Here is a 17,575-nt window from a genome sequence, read left to right on the forward strand (position 1 = left end):
TGTATGTATGTCTGTCATTCATACGAAATAAAAACAATCAATCAAAAAAATACTTGAATGAAAAGTTGTTTTTCCTGGTTGAGTTTTTTTTTTTTTTTTTTTTTTTTTGAGATAAAACAAAGTAAAAACATAAATGTATTTAAAAAAAGATACTAAAAATTATTTCTAAATAGGCAGATATGGAAGAGGATAGGAAGTGTGTTAAAGCAGAAGTGAGTGATATATTTGTGTTAATATAAGTCTTAAATAGTTATATCTTCCGACAGCAATCACTTACATAGAGTGTTTGGACTGAAACACGGGTCTCTCAGTCCCTCTGCTCTGCTCTGAGCCGAAGAGAAAACATTTATCGTATCCTACAGTTTTTATCCAATGAGGAGAGAGAACGGCATGCAGGGCTGTGTGTGCAGCCAAGGGACGCCGTGAATGTGGTGACGTAGGGACGAGGACTGTTATGGTGCGTTCAAGGCAACCCATAACTGGTGTTTTTCCGACCTGTGAAGTCGTACCAGTTCGATCTGGTACGAGTTCACAGGTCAGAAGTTACGAGTGGCCGTTATAGTGACTTTCACAGGTAAAACAGGTCGGAAAAACACGAGTGGGTTGCCTGGAACGCTACAAAGTCGTAAGTTGTGACTTGAAGCTGTAATTTACGATTTCAAAAGCCTGCCTGGAACGCAGCATTAGCGAAAACGACCGGACCACTCACTTCTGCTTTAACTGGGAGTGTGATGAGGGACATAAATAAATTAACATATGTTAGATATTTATGTAGTAGCTATATTATATATTTATATGGATATTTATGTAGTGTATGTGTATTTTATATATTTTTTATGTATGTAGTAGCCTATATATATATATATATATATATATATATATATTTATATTATTTATCTAGTATACTGTATATATTTTTTTAGTCATGTATGCACATTAAATATTTATATGGATATTTGTGCATTCACTGCAAAAATTCAAAATCTTACCAAGAATATTTGTCTTATTTCTAGTCAAAATAAATCTCATTCTACTTAAAACAAGACTCATCACATAAAAAGTAGCTTGTTTTTAGACACTTTTACTTTTTTCAAGCAAATTTTCCACTTGAAATAAGTAGAAAAATCTGATAGTGGAGCAAGTTTTTCTTTCTTATTACAAGCACAAAAAACTTCCTTTCACTGGCAGATTTTTCTACTTATTTCAATTGAAAATGTTTAGGTTGATGAGTCTTATTTTAAGTGGAAAGAGTTTAGTTTTGACTAAAAATGAGACATTTTGACAAGAAATAAGACAAATATTCTTGGAAAGTTTTTGAGTTTTTGCAGTGTTCATATTATTAGCAATAATATAACAACATATAAACTGTGATAAATTCATTCATTCATTCATAACAAAGACTCACATTCATCCCTCATTTCAGTAGAACTGGAAACTTCCTCAAAGGGTCAGCAGGATCAATAGTCAATAGTCAATATTCATAACAAGATGACTATATAATAAGATGTAGCCTATTTCCAGTTGGCTTCACCGAATGTTAATTTGGAAATACTTCATTTACTTGCACATTAACATCATTACTGTCATGCAGATTTATTTTATTACTGCAGATCAGCAGGATATGAAACACATCAATACTGAACATCGACCGATACGTGACACTCAACATCCAAAAGGGAAAAACACTGAAACAAGTTGGAGGGAACTTAAATTTACTGATTAATCATTGGTCCAATAACATATTTAACTTACACAGCTCCTCAGCCAATCACAGTGGGAGGAGGCGTCTTATTTAGAGTCTCTAATAAACAGAGATAAAGGAAGAGGAGAGAAAGATGAAATGTCTAAAATATGATTCATAATAAAAGCACTTTTCATTTCAGGTTGTTGAAGAGCACTTTATTTTCAGATGCACACGGTTTCAAAGCTCTGTGTTACACACACTCACTTCTATCACAGCCCTTAAAAGAACATTGAAAAGAACATTGACTTATTATTATGGGATGTTATGATGTATATAGTCCTACCACCACCAGACAGACCCCTCTGAGTCTTTATGAATAGATGTTGTAGGGGCAGTTCCACTGACTCACTACTGACACCACGTGGCGACACGTGGTACTACACCGTGTAGCTGGAGGTAAATCTGAGGATTTATTCTTGATTTACAGGATATAAATTGTGTGTGAAATAAATCAAATCAAATCAAATCAAATATATTAATTTACTCTACTTAGGAACTTTCTGAATCTCTGAACAGTCTGATAAAATATTCAGTTTTTAACAGTACTTATACATTATCCACAAACCTAATCTCAAACTTCCACCTGTAAACATTTCCATGGTACCATCTCTATTTCTGTTTTACTACAGAACATGATTCATGCAACAGAAAGCTGTAAACTCTTCTTATAGATCTGAGATGTTTATATTTCTAATTTTCTCTTAGATTAAATAGTGCAACATGTAAGTGTAGTGAGTTCAAACAGAACAAACGGAACGTCTCAAAATCAAAATAGTGCAAATATTTAGAGACATTTTAAAAAGATTTAAAAAACCAAGATGAAGTAAAAACCTGGGAGAAGAGCGAAAGGTCGCCCACTTCTACAGTTTGTCAATAACGGAGGTTGTATAGTGGGTAAAATATAAGGCACAGGGAAGTATACTTCACTTACAGTGGGAGCAATGAGCATCCACACAACCAGCGATATCAGGAAGAAGATAGCAGATTAGAAAAGAGAGAAGCCAGACTGCTGCTCTCAGTGCCACATGTTGAGCTCCAGCAGGAAGCGGAGGCGACACTGGTTCTCCTTGTAGATGAGATATTCACTGTTGCCGAAGGAGCTGTTCTTGAACTGCGGCTGTTTGACGGGTTTCCCCTGAGGGACGGAGACCTTCTTGCCCTCCAGGGTGATGACCACGTCCTTGGACGGATCTGAGAAGACAAGACAAGACGGCACAACTTCACCAAACAAGCGATGCAGCAGAATTCAACACAGCACTTCATTTTTACACGTTAGGAACAAAATAACCCCTAATGTGTAATAATTATCGACGATATGTTAAGTTGGAGACCACACATAAAACACTTGCAAAACATTGGCCAGTAGTGTGTTCGTACTATGGAAAGCTAAAAAAATATTAAATCAGAAGTCACTCCATGTAATATATTCAGCATCAGTATCACCACATTTGCAATACTGTGCAGAAGTGTCACGCACCCCCTGTTCACACTTCTGCCCATTACAGAAACACACAAACCAGCTGTTCATCAATGCAAAAATCCTCAAACTACACGACTTCATCAACTACAAAACTCTGCAGATTACGTACAGGGCTGCAAACAGGGACCTTCTGCATAACTTACAAGGTTTGTTCATAGACAGAGAAGTGACACAATCTAAAAGGAAACATGTTATTTAGGCAGAGGAGAGTGAGAAATAGGCTAAAATCCTTTTCTATCTCAGTCACTGGTGTCAAACAGTGGAACAAACTAGATGATGAGGTTAACAAATCAATAAACTTGTGGGCTTTTAAAAAAAGAAATACAAAACTCTATTCTAGACAATTATAAATGGATCTAAACCCAGAGAAAGAGGTTTAACGTTATTCTGGACTGGCTGAGTCCAGACCGCAGCTCTGCTGTTGTATCACTAAGCTAAGAAAGAAAAACTGTGATGAAATGAATGTATTCTGAAAGGTAATCGGGGCGGGACCTGATCAGCTTTATGCTTCTCCTGTTTTCCCTTTCGGTCATGTGCTTGTATTGTGTAACTGAAATTGTGTGTAATTCTGTGATTGTTGTGGCTTTTTTAATCATGACCATGTGACAAATTTACATCATGTCGTCCAGTCACCTATCACCCATAAATGTTGGGGAGTCTATCCCCCCTGAAATTGATTTCTTAACTTTCAATCCATTTGAGCTAAATACTGATAAAAGTGGTATCTATGATGAACTTTTTAACCCTGATGTAAATCTTTTAAATTCAAACAATATTTCACACTCTTGTGAATATTTCTCTGAAGATCAGTTTAATGATTTGTTTCATACTCTTATACATGGTGATTTTTCTGTACCACAAACTTTTTCCTCTTTGCACTTAAACGTTCGCAGCTTGCCAAAAAATTATGATCATCTAAAATTATATCTGTCAACTTTGACACATTCCTTTTCAGTTATAGCATTCTCTGAAACCTGGTTGAAAGATGATATTACAGATCTCTATCCCATATCCCAGTATAATGCTATTCATTCTTGCAGAAAGACCAAAGTGGGAGGAGGTGTTTCTTTATATGTGTCCAAAAATTTTAACTTCGCCCCCAGAATTGAACTGAGTGTCCTCCTAGAAAGTGCCTCAGTGGAATCTGTGTTTATTGAAATCTCGTCTTGCCGTCCCTTTAATGGGAAAACTATTATAATTGGTTGTATCTACAGACCACCGGATACTGACCTGAGCATATTCAATGAAGCTCTTTACTCCACTTTGGAAATTATAACTAAGGAACATAAAATGTGTGTACTACTGGGTGATTTTAACATTGATTTGCTTAAGAGTGAATTACCATCTACAGTTGATTTTCTGAACACATTATATTCCACTTATTTTTTCCCAATAATTCTTAGGCCCTCTCGGATCACTAGATCTTCAGCTTCACTCATTGATAACATCTTATTCAACTCTTTGGATTTCCAAATTACCTCAGGTTTATTAATGTCAGATATTTCAGATCATCTCCCCGTATTTCAGATAATACATACTAAAGGAAAGTGTAGACGCTACAACTCCGATCATATCCAAACTAAATATCGTAAATTTACCAAACAGTACATGGAGTCCTTTAAGTCCTTGATCAGTGCTGTGTCTTGGGATGAGGTTCTGAAGTCACAAGATGTTAATGAAGCCTATAGGTTATTTTATACTGTTTTTAATTCAACCCTGGAGTCCTGCTTTCCATTGGTCACCTCAAAAGATAAGAATAACTCATACAAAGGGAAACCCTGGATAACGGATGAGCTAAAAAAGTGCTCTCGCAAAAAAAATAAACTTTATAGGAAAGCCATTAGTAACCCTACTCCTGAGAATCTGAAAATATACAAGAAATATAAAAACAAATTTACTCTATCAATAAGGAAGGTAAAAAAAACATTTTATGCTGATAAATTTACTCAGGCTTCAAATGACATTAAGTCAACCTGGAACCTCATCAACCAATTACTTAATCGCAAAAAAACTCCAGCTACTGTACCTGCTGAGATGTTAGGAAAGGTCAGACCTCTTAGTGACCCGAGAGATATAGCTGAGGGTTTCAATGAGTTTTTTGTTAATGTGAGCTCTTCCTTGGCATCTAACATAAAGGACTCTGATGTGAACCCATGTAGTTTCATTAAAGGTACATTCTCACCACTCTCTAGTTTTGATCCCCCCAGTGCTGAAGAAGTGTATGAAATTATTAAGAACCTAAAGAACACTGCTCAAGGACATGATGGTATTAAAAGCAGTCTTGTGAAAGAAACAATAGACCACATTATCCATCCTCTAACCCATCTTTTTGCTTTATCTCTTCAGTCTGGTATCGTCCCCCAAGAACTCAAAATTGCGAAAGTCATACCAATATTTAAATCTGGTAATACAAAGGACTTTGGCAACTATCGCCCAATATCCATATTACCATGTTTCTCTAAGATTGTGGAAAAATTGGTATATGTAAGAATTTCCAAGCACTTAGTTGCTAACAATATACTGTATGACCATCAATATGGATTTCGCAGGAAATATTCCACTGAGCATGCATTGCTACAATTAGTCAACAACATATCCTCAGCACTGGATGGTAAAAAAATTGCCCTTTGTGTTTTTCTTGATTTCAGTAAAGCATTTGATACCGTCAATCATAAAATTCTCATCTCAAAGCTCAATAGATATGGAATCCAGAATGTTGCTCTAAATTGGCTGATCAATTACCTCTACAATAGAGAGCAGTTTGTTTATTTTAATGGTGTTTCATCTACCAAATCAAGTATTCTTTTTGGAGTCCCACAGGGGTCGATCCTGGGCCCTTTATTATTTCTGATTTATATTAATGACTTGCCTAGATCATGTAATAACTTCCTCCCCTTATTATTTGCCGACGACACTAGTCTTATAGCTATTCATGATGACTTCAAGTCTCTCATTGCATGTGTAAATGATGAATTAGCAACTGTTTCAAACTGGTGCCAGATCAATAAGCTAACTCTCAACGTAAATAAATGTAACTTCATGATCTTCTGCAACAAAAACAAATCTCACGCAAAAGAAGAAGCCAAAATACTAATTAATGGAGTTGAAATCCTCCAAGTACCTTACACCACTTTTCTAGGTGTTACTTTGGATGAAGGTCTAAACTGGAATAATCATATCAATCAAGTTTGCAAAAGATCAATGAAAATGCTTGGTATACTGAAAAAGGTTTCTCCTCTGATCAATTCGTCTGCTCATGTGACTTTATATTATAGTTTTTTATTTCCATATTTGAATTATTGTAATATTGTCTGGTCTGCAACTCATCCAACTTACCTGAACAAATTACTGTTAATTCAGAAAAGATTTCTAAGAACGATCTCTCGCTCCAGTAGACTAGAACCATCTGCACCCCTATTTATGAAATATTCAATATTGCCCATTCATAAACTTAATGTCTTCCATTCATGCTTGTTTGTGCATAAGTTTATCAACGCTAAACAAAATCTTCCTGACACTTTTCAACATTTTTTTTCTTTTTCATCTGACCTCCATTCATATTCAACTAGGCATAGTGGCAATCTTCATTTACCCTTCTGCCGAACATCTGGGCATCAAGTTAATATTACTTTTAGAGGTCCAAAACTTTGGAATGGTTTAGATGTGGTTCTGAGGTCAACAACATCTTATACATCCTTTAGAAAGTTACTGAAAAAACACCTCATGTCATAATCTTCAGTGTTATTTTTCTGTTAATGTAAATTATGCATCCTTTTTCTTTTGTTTGTTTGTGTTGCACTGTACATGTTAATGTTTCATTTCTAATTTTATTTTTCTGTATTTCTCATTGTTTATCTTGAGTTAATGTAATTCTATGATGAATGGGAGTGGAACTTTGTACAAGCCTTCCAGGCTTCGTTCCCTCCTTGCACTGTTTTTAAAATTGTGCTAAATAAATAAATCAAATCAAAATCAAATCAAGTCTGATTCAATTAACATGTCCGAAATAAATAAATAAATAACATGATGCTGAACACGAACTGGATGTTTGTCTTGAGTTTCTCTGCAACTTTGTCCTGACTGGGGACGGACGCTTTTACACCAAACCAAATCAAACCAGCCCCCCTTTTTATTCACTTTATACCTCGGACTGGAGGTCAAGTCTAGTTTCTTCTGACTTTCCACCTACAACAATGTTCTGATGACTCTGCACTTCACATCACTGGAGACAAACACACACCCGACTTAACCCTCCTGTTGTCCTCCTGGGTCAAGGAAGGAAGGAAGGAAGGAAGGAAGGAAGGAAGGAAGGAAGGAAGGAAGGAAGGAAGGAAGGACAATGGGAAAGATGGGAGGAAAGTAGGAAGGGAAAAAGGAAGGAAATATAGAAGGGAGGGAACAGATTGGGTCAACTGGGTCAGGAAGGAAGGAAGGAAGGAAGGAAGGAAGGAAGGAAGGAAAGAAGGGAGGAAGGAAGGAAGGAAGGAAGGAAGGAAGGAAGGAAGGAAGGAAGGAAAGAAGGGAGGAAGGGAGGAAGGAAGGAAGGAAGGAAGGAAGGAAGGAAGGAAGGAAGGAACGAAGGAAGGAAGGAAGGAAGGAAGGAAGGAAGGAAGGAAGGAAGGAAAGAAGGGAGGAAGGAAGGAAGGAAGGAAGGAAGGAAGGAAGGAAGGAAGGAAGGAAGGAAGGAAGGAAGGAAGGAAGGAAGGAAGGAAGGCAGAGAGGGAAAATGGATTGTGGAAAGAAGGAAGGGAAAAAGGAAGGAAAGATAGAAGGAGGGAGGGAACAGATTGGGTCAATTGGGTCAGGAAGGAAGGACGAAGGAAGGAAGGAAGGAAGGAAGGAAGGAAGGAAGGAAGGAAGGAAGGAAGGAAGGAAGGAAGGAAGGAAGGCAGAGAGGGAAAATGGATTGTGGAAAGAAGGAAGGGAAAAAGGAAGGAAAGGGGAGGGAGGGGATAGATTTGTTCAAAGAAGGAAGAAGAAGGAAAGAAGGGAGGAAAGAAGGAAGGGAAAAGGGAAGGAAAGATAGAAGGAGGGAGGGAACAGATTGGGTTAACTGGGTCAAAACAGGAAGCAAGGACGAAGGAAGGAAGGAAAGAAGGAAAGAAGGAAGGATGGAGGAAGGGAACAGACTGGGCCAATTTGACCCAGAAGAACAACAGGAGGGTTAAGAGAAATAGACGCAGCTTTGTCAAATGTTGTGATGAAAACCTCATTTTAATGAACACTGTTGTTGATTGGTTGAGTGCTATGCTAAGTGATGCTTTGCAGTGCACTTATCTGTATTGCCTGAGATTTGATGTTGTCACGTTGTGTGTTGTGTGTCCTGCACATGGTGACATGTAGATTTCCTTCTCTGGGGTTGATAAACTACTTTCAATTCAGTTCAGTTGAGTCCAGATGAGCCCATGTGAGGAGTTGTAACTTGTACCTGGCTCCTCTTGTCCTCGTGCCACCACGCTGTCGCTGCCGGCTGGAGCTTTCCTCAGAGAAGAGTCGTCCGTGGTGATGGTGTGTTCTTTGCCCAGAGCCACTTCACTCAGAAACATCACTCCAGTGTTTTTAGACGTGCGCACTAAAAAAGATAAATAAAAGACAGAAAATGAGATGTGTCTGACACCTTGGTATCATCATTATCATCAAAGCTACAGGGGCCAAAACCCCTCTTCTTGGGTCGTTTAGCTGGCGAAATTATGTAAATGCAAATATTTACAGTAGGTACTACAATGGCATAAATAGTCATACAACTATAAAAATTGGCAGAGAGTATCTTGACACATAGGGGGAGGCATGAAAACATGTACATATAGAAAACTTCCTTAATTCATAAGCTTCCATTTGAGTCCAAGATAGCCTTTCTATCTCCAAAGCCCCACTTGCTGTGGCCAACGGTCTTCTCTATCTCTCTGTTCACTTTGAGGAGACCAGAAACAGAATGGTTTCTGATCAGGTCAGTTAACATGGAGTTTTTCACAATAGGTGTTGCATTGTTTGGAGACAGCCTGTAGCTTTCCAGTAGCTAGTAGAAAGGCTCTTGGACTCAAATGGAAGTTTATGAATTAAGGAAGTTTTCTATATACATGTTAGGCATAGATATTCTCCATAAAGTACTTTTTTTGGTCTTTTTTGGGATGTTGAGGGTGATATCTTAAAATTGAGTTGCAACAAACCCCAGAATCTTTTTTTCCTGCCTCCACCTACGTGTCAAGATACTCTCTGCCAAGTTTTATAGTTGTATGACTATTTATGCCATTGGAGTAGGCTACCTACATATTGGCATTTACATAATTTCACCAGCAAAACTACCCAAGAAAGGGGCTTTGGCTGGTAAAATTATGTTGTTGACCGGGTTGTCCACCCAGGTTTTAATCCTTCACGTTCCTAGAGATCATTTCTGGTGTCAAACCTTTTACAACGCTCCGTGTCTGTTTTTTTGCTTTGCCCCCGGGGTATTAGGGTTAAGACTCACCATAACATGCAGACTTGCTGTTCTCAGATGCGAAGTAGATTCCCCGGCCCACGCGTCCTCCTGAATGAGGCATGATCCTCAGGCCGCTCTTCAAGATGGCCGCCACCACTGCGATGTTGGTGCCGTGCCACAGCAGACGCCGGTTCTCCAGCTCGTCGTTCTGACTGAAGCGCTCGCCCTGTGAAGAGCAGGATGTGTATCACAGGAGTCCAGCATCCGGTACATTCAACAGGACTACTGGCTGTGGCTCTTACCTCGGCCTCTCGGTCCACTTCCCAAACGTTGAGAATCTTTGGTTCCTGGTAGGTACCAGCGGTGGCCTTCAAGTACTTTTCTATGATCTGTAAGAGCAGGAACAAGTTCAAGTGAGGACACAAGAAACACTTTAACAGGAAGAAACATCCGTTCAGACACACGTTCCGACCTTGAAGGTCTCTGCCTTCTTGTCCATCAGAGTCAGTCTGCACTTCAGCGACTGGTAGTCCTGGTCTCGAGGATGAGGGACGGTCTCTATCATCTCCTCCTGAGCCTTCTCCGTCTCTGACTTCAGAGTCTGGGCCAGCTCGATGTCGGCGAGTACCTTCACAGGTAGAAGAGCAGGAAGAAGAACCAGAGAGACTTCAGGGCTGAGAACAGCACACACTGCAAAAACTCTACATCTTTCCAAGAATATTTGTCTTATTTCTTGTCAAGTGTCTCATTTCTATTCAAAACTAAACTGTTTCCACTTTAAATAAGACTCATCACCTAAAAATTAACTTGTTTTTAGATCATTTTCACTTGTTTCAAACTAATTTTCACTTGAAATAAGTAGAAAAATCTGCCAGTGAAAGCAAGTTTTTTGTGTTTGTAATAAGAAAGAAAAACTTGCTCCACTATCAGATTTTTCTACTTATTTCAAGTGAAAATCTGCTTGAAAGAAGTAAAAAGTGTCTAAAAACACGCTGCTTTTAATGTGATGAGTCTTATTTTAAGTAGAATGTGATTAGTTTTGACTAGAAATGAGACAAATATTCTTGGTAAGATATTAGATTTTTTGCAGAGCAGACAGACAGACCAGCAGGAAGCTGAGGAGAAACCTCACCATCAGCATCTCCTTCTTCTTCTCCACGATCTCCTTGCTGTCGATGACCGGCGGTCGGTTCCGGCCAAAGTTGTGCGGCACCGTGGTGAAGAACTTGGAGGAGAGTTCCTCCAGACGGGATCGTCCTCCTCGTTGGTTCATGGCTCCTTCGATTTCCTCCAACACCTCGAAGCCCTTTGCAATCTGCAGCTTGCTGAGTTTCCCCAAAGGCATCTTCTTGATGTCTGGATGACACAAACACAGATACACATCCACACCGGTTAGTCTGGTTCTTACCATCATTAAACGACCTTCACCATTTCCTCAGCTACTTCCAGGTGTTGGAAAACAAACATGTCGTCGTCAGGGCCGTTGTATAGGGGAGAAAGGTGATGATAACTCTAGGGGCCCAGCGCCCAGTGGGGCCCATAAAAAACCCCAGTTGTCTAATCTTTGTATGACTGATTTATTCTGCGTAAGACCCTGACTAATACTCATAGTACACTGTAAAAACTCTACATCTTTCCAAGAATATTTGTCTTATTTCTTGTCCAAATGTCTCATTTCTAGTCAAAACTAATCTCTTTCCACTTAAAATAAGACTCATTACCTAAAAGTTAACTTGTTTTTGGATAATTTTTTAAATTCACAATAAATAGAAAAATCTGCCAGTGAAAATAAGTTTTTTGTGCTTGTAATAAGGAAGAAAAACTTGCTCCACTATCAGATTTATTCTACTTATTCCAAGTGAAAATCTGCTTGAAAGGAGTAAAAAGTGTCTAAAAACAAGCTGCTTTTAATATGATGAGTCTTATTTTAAGTAGAATGAGATTTGTTTTGACTAGAAATTACATTTTGACTAGAAATAAGACAAATATTCTTGCTAAGATACTTGAGTTTTTGCAGTGTAATGCTGCATTAGCATCAAAACAAAGAAGGCTATAAAAAACGATAATACGTACGTAGTCTAAGAAAAAAAAAAAAGGGAAAGTTAGGGGGAGGGGCCCACTTTAGTATTCTTTAAGGGGGCCCAGAATTCCTAGCAACGGCCCTGGTCGTCGTCAGGATTGTGTTACCAAAGCTCAAGACACAAATCAGATGTATGTAAATAGTTGAGTGAGGGAGACTTTGTGTCGTTTGCATGTCACTCACAGCAGCACTGTGGGAGTTCCCTGCATTCCTTTATGAGTCAAACTAAACATACATTACAACATAAAGGCATTAGCAGCATGTTCAGTGCTGTTGACTACGTCTATGCTACAGAACAGGTATTAGTGTTGACTGAACTTCAGACTGCATGAATAGGAATAGGAATGCACAGAATCAGTCCAGTGAAACACACCCACCGAGGTTCATGCCCTCCATGGCCTCCTGGAACATGTCGTTGCTGAAGATGAGCTGGATGAGATGCTCCGTAGCTTTGTCCAGGCTGCAGGGCAGCACGTTCTTCCTGACGACCGTCGCTCCATCAACACTGTCCACCTGCAGGAACACACCCAGCCACAGTTTCATATCTTAAAGGTTGGGTCTGGAGTTTTGTGCCCAAAAATAAACATTATACAAATGAAATCCGTCTTAATCGTCACCTATGGGCTTCTAGTCCTGTGTGGGGGGGGCTGTGTCTGCCTGTATTCTGGTCTTTTGCTCTGTTTTGTTCAGGTTTTGTTGTGCACGTGGACGTTTCTGGGTGGAGCTAGAGAGTCGCCAGAGAGCATAGATATCTATGGCGAGAGAGTCTGTGTTTTCTCTCCAGCCAATGACAGAGCTCAGGTGAAGCTACGTGCAGCAGAGTAGTAGCTCAGGGCTGCTAGCCGCACTAGCTGTCTCTGATGCTACTGAGTCTCTCTCTCTCTCAGCAGCAGCAGCAGTCAGGACAACAAAGTAAAATAAATACAGTCTGAGTGAAGCACTGGAGCCACGGACCGATTCCCCACCGTCACCGACACTGGTAACACGTATTAGGGCCGTTGTGGTGAGCTAGCTCGATGCTAACTTCGGCTATCGGCCCACGGCTCCAGCAGTTCTTTCAGACTGTATTTCCTTTCCTTTGTTGTCATGACAACTGCTGCTGTCTGGGGCAGGAGGCTACACAGCTTAGCCCGAGAGGAGGGGATGAGTTTCAGTGTTTTGTTTACAAAGTGCAACGAACAAAACTCCAGACCCTACCTTTAAAGCAGAAGTAAGCGGTATTTTTGTGTTAATATAAGTTTTAAATAGTTGTATCTTCCGACAGCAATCACTTCTATAGAGTGTTTGGTCTGAAACACGGGTCTGTCAGTCACTCTGCTCTGCTCTGAGCCCAGGAGAAAACTTTCCTTGTATCCTACAACCTTTATCCAATGAGGAGAGAGAACGGCATAAAGGGGCAGTCCTCTCTGTGTGTGCAGCCAAGGGATGCGCCTGAATGTGGTGACGTAGGGACGAGGACTGTTATGGTGCGTTCAGGGCAGCCCGTAACTCGTGTTTTTCCGACCTGTGAAATCGTACCAGTTCGATCTGGTACGAGTTCACGGGTCAGAAGTTACGAGTGGCCGTTATAGTGACTTTCACAGGTAAAACAGGTCGGAGAAACACGAGTGGGTTGCCTGGAACGTTACAAAGTCGTAAGTTGTGACTTGAAGCTGTAATTTACGGTTTCAAAAGCCTGCCTGGAACGCAGCATTAGCCAAAACGACTTCTGCTTTAACACATCTATTCTACTCATTTATAATCTTTGTTCCAGTGCGACTTGAACGCACCTTGACCTCAGCGTCCTGCTCTCCGTCCACTTCGATCAGAGTGTATTTCCCAGGGTGGGACACGAAGGCCTCCCGGTCGCTCCAGTTGTTCTTCGTCTTGTCTTTAAACTTTTTCTCAAAGTCCTTGACGGCCTTATCGACCTTATCAAACGTGTTGAGTTTGGACTGTCCCACTTCACCCTGGATCCAGACCAGAAGGAGAAAGGTTATCCAGAATCCAACCCCCACAGGGACTTCCACATCACAGTTTAAAGGGACAGTTCAACATTTTGGCAAATTGGCCCATTGCCATAATCCCTATAGTCATAGCAGTAGGTTTGTTACATTTAATTGTCGGTGCAAGCTGTTTTTAGAACGGCGGAGCAGAGCCGTGAGCTGCTCAGAGCTACGCTACGGAGGCTCATTATGGGATTTCTTGGTTTCTTGGTTTCCCTCATCAAACTCTGGTGGACAAGTTGTGAGCTGCACATTCACCACGCTATGAGATAATAACACAACGTTACCACACAGAGTTGTTGTAGAGGGAAATACAGAGACTGTTGATGAAAAACTGTCCCTGAAGGCAACGTGCATCAGTGGTTTTACATGAATTTACCTCTAAAACAACTCTGTGTGGTAACGTTGTGTTATTATCTCATAGCGTGGTGAATGTGCAGCTCACAACTTGTCCACCAGAGTGTTGTGGAGTTGTTGGATTGTGTATTTGATGAGTTTGATGAGGGAAACCAAGAAATCCCATAATGAGCCTCCGTAGCGTAGCTCTGAGCAGCTCACGGCTCTGCTCCACCGTTCTAAAAATAGCTTGCACCGACAATTAAAGGTAACGAACCTACTGCTATGACTATAGGGATTGTGGCAATGGGCCAATTTGCCAAAAATGTTGAACTATCCCTTTAAATACAGTAATAAAAATGTGCAGGTTGAACTCACCACTCTGCCCCATCTGTTCCAGGAGTAGAACGTGTTGTTTTCTTCAATAATTTGAATGACATAAAACTTGTTATTGTTTTGTCCAACGTTGGTCTGATTGAGCATGCAGTCATAGTCCTCATACACCTGGTGGAGACAACACACACACACAAAGTAGAAGATGAAATTATCTCCAATAAAGTTAAACATGAAACACTCTTTTTCAATATTTTCATCATTAATTTATGTTACTTTGTAAAAAAAAATCATATTGTCTTAGTTGTTAAATGTTGTTCTTTGGCCTATCTGAATTTGTTCATTGCTATTTTATATATATTTATATATAGAGACAAAACGATATATTTATCTAAAATGGACCATTAACAAGTGGTAACGTAGATTCATCCACATTAATATGAGACTTTTTTATTGTCGCGGAATTTTTCGTTCTGCTGATGGAGAAACTCCTTGTTGTCCCTTTAAATGAACAAATCAGAGGTTACTCAGCAGTTACTCAGTACCAGAGTAGCTTTTTCACCAAGTAAATGTTTGAATGGCTTTTTCCTTTTACTTGAGTAACATTATTCTAAAGTAGCCTATAGTAGGCTACTCTTAGGCTACTTGAGTAAAACAATGTGGCTACTCTACCCACCTCTGTCTGCAACTTCATGTCTTTTGGGAGGACAAACTTTTATATGACACAGTAATAACCTTTAACCCCCCCCTCCCCTCACCTCTCCAGAGCCGCACAGCCCGCAGTGCTCGTCCACCGTCCTCCGTCCTCCGGTGCGCGGCCCCGCGGCCAGCAGCGCCTCCTTGGCCGAGGTGAAGGCGTCTCTGGGCGGAGGTGCGTCCTGGTCCGGCTGCTGCTTGGCCTTCTTCCCTCCGGCCTTGGCCTTGGCCGCGGAAGCAGCGCGTCTCTTTGGTGCCATGATCCCGATGAAGAACCTGCTGCACACAGACCTGTCAGTCCTGATCCAGGACTAGGACAAGCTCAGACATGTCTCTACTCCTCAGTCAGCTGCAGCGCTGCCTCGGACTCTACAGCTCTGTCATTACGCAGTAGTTACCGGACCCTACTGCTACTGTAGCCTATTATGTTACTGTATTAACCATCTAATAATAAGAACTCGCTATGACATAGAGCTGTGCATAAGACAATAGTTTGTATGTGTTTAGGAACAACAAGTAAACCGAGACAACCCCCCCACCAGCTCTCCCTGTGGATCCGGAGGAAGAAGTGAATGACAGCGGCTGCAGAGCAGAACAGAACTCACCTGGTTCACTGCGGACAGGTGAGAGGATGAAGATGAAGATGAAGATGAAGCAGCGGGAGGAGACAGGACAGAGGAGAGGACACTGCAGCTGGAGACAGAGACTGAGAGACTGAGGACAGCTGACTGAGATTCAGGAAGTTTACAGTGGTTGTACAGTGAGAGGAAGAGGCGGAGCTCCACTGTGGAGAGAAGGAGCAGCGACACCGCCACCTACCCGCGTCCTGCCCCAGCTGAGCTCTGCCCTCTGTCCCGCCGCGGGAGACTCCCCCCTGCCCCCCCGCTGCTGCTGCTGGGGGAGGCAACGGTCACGGTGAGCTGACAGCTTTCAGATTCCTGGTTTATGTTATAAATGTGTCAACTTCACTAACCAGATGTTTGTAAAGGATAAACTGTTTAAAATATTTTCTTGTCAGCACAAACACTGCAAAACCCCCAAATCTTTCCAAGAACATTTGTCTTATTTCTCGTCAAAATGTCTAATTTCTAGTCAAAACTAATCTCTTTCCACTTAAAATAAGACTCATCACCTAAAAATTAACTTGTTTTCATATAATTTTCACTTGTTTCAAACTAATTTTTGAACTTGAAATAAGTAGAAAAATCTGCCAGTGAAAGCAAGTTTTTTGTGCTTGTAATAAGAAAGAAAAACTTGCTCCACTATCAGATTTTTCTACTTATTTCAAGTGAAAATCTGCTTGAAAGAAGTAAAAAGTGTCTAAAAACAAGCTGCTTTTTATGTGATGAGTCTTTCTTTTTCATACTTTTGCTGTAGCCGAAGGTGAAAAGAGATTGGAGATTGGGGTTAGCTACTACTGTGTAGAGTAAACCGCCTGGTTTATCTCTGGGTCCCAGACTTTGTTATCATATCTACCTACATACAACACACTGTAGCCTATCTGCAGGTGTCATGTCCCAAAACGAAAATGCAGAGGAGTAGTAGTACTACAGTATGTCCAGTCAGTAACTCCTGTCTAAGACCTCAGTGCGGTGCGTTCTCTCTGATTCTCATTCAGTGTAGTAGTTGTACTGTTAGTAGTAGCAGCAGCCTAGTAGCCTACTAGTAGGCCTACTAGCAGAATCATGTTTTAACCTTAATGTGACACAAAATCAGTATAAATAACAATGTTATTATTTTGCTACACTGGATGTTAATGTATTTGCATAATAACACCACCATCTTTTTTCTCTCCACCTATTGTACCGTGCAGATTGACTATAATATTGTGAGTTCTTCTCCTTTCTGTTTGCTACGTTAGTGTAGGTGCCATATACTGTAACCTACATAATTGATGTACTTCATAGTAATTTCAGGTCATGATTGATTACATTTTCAGATTCAGTTCAGAGTTCAGAGCTTTGCATTGTCCCAAAAGTCAAAGTATCTTTATTGTCCCAAACAGGGAAAAGGATTCAAACACACAACAGCACACACAGAGATGGAAAACAACAGATAACATGTCACAGTGGGCAGATTCAAACAGCCTTATAGAATATGATTAAAGAGTAATATATGAATAAATAAACAGCATGGAAGTGTAAAGTGCAAGATGCAAGGTGCTCACAAGCAGGTGTAGATTTCAACAGCCTCCTCCAAGATGGCAGCTCCCTGTCCTGCATGCTCTGTCTCTGTGAAATGTATTGTCGTTTTTGTGGCTATTTTTTATTGAACCTCTTCCACATTGCTCTTACTGCTTCTCTGATGGACTAACCTGCTTTACTGATGGACTAACTTTGGAAATCTGCATGGATTATCATACCCCACTGCTTTGATTGTCTCCTGCTGGCGTCCTCACCTGCAGTCCTGCTCACCTGCTCCTCTCCTGCGCTGGCTCCCGCTATCCTCCCTACCTGCCTGTCATTCCCACCCCCGGTCAGGTATTCTCTCTCCCCACTCTGCT

At 40.5% G+C, this 17,575-nt stretch overlaps 2 protein-coding genes across 7 annotated transcripts in view; one reads left to right on the forward strand and one right to left on the reverse strand.

The window, feature by feature from the left end:
* gpx1b (glutathione peroxidase 1b) overlaps positions 1 to 17,575 on the forward strand; it is a 320,730-nt gene that overhangs the window by 63,192 nt on the left and 239,963 nt on the right. The window lies entirely within an intron of this gene.
* LOC310986461 (protein mono-ADP-ribosyltransferase PARP3-like) lies at positions 1,884 to 15,899 on the reverse strand. 6 transcript variants are annotated; one of them, XM_083972379.1, is made up of 11 exons: positions 15,678 to 15,899; positions 15,135 to 15,351; positions 14,422 to 14,547; positions 13,492 to 13,671; positions 12,100 to 12,235; positions 10,775 to 10,998; positions 10,115 to 10,270; positions 9,945 to 10,031; positions 9,691 to 9,868; positions 8,653 to 8,796; positions 1,884 to 2,935 (listed from the first exon to the last, which is right to left on the reverse strand). In XM_083972379.1, exons 2-11 carry the CDS (start codon positions 15,330 to 15,332, stop codon positions 2,760 to 2,762), a joined length of 1,605 nt encoding a protein of 534 aa, XP_083828505.1. In that variant the 5' UTR covers positions 15,333 to 15,351; positions 15,678 to 15,899; the 3' UTR covers positions 1,884 to 2,759. The 6 variants fall into 6 exon arrangements, with proteins under 6 accessions (XP_083828505.1, XP_083828510.1, XP_083828508.1 ...); XM_083972384.1 differs by having other exon boundaries at positions 15,135 to 15,348; positions 15,678 to 15,837; XM_083972382.1 differs by having other exon boundaries at positions 15,135 to 15,372; positions 15,678 to 15,837.

This window comes from Trachurus trachurus (genome assembly GCF_905171665.1).
Source record: "Trachurus trachurus genome assembly, chromosome: 5".
NCBI lineage: Eukaryota > Metazoa > Chordata > Actinopteri > Carangiformes > Carangidae > Trachurus > Trachurus trachurus.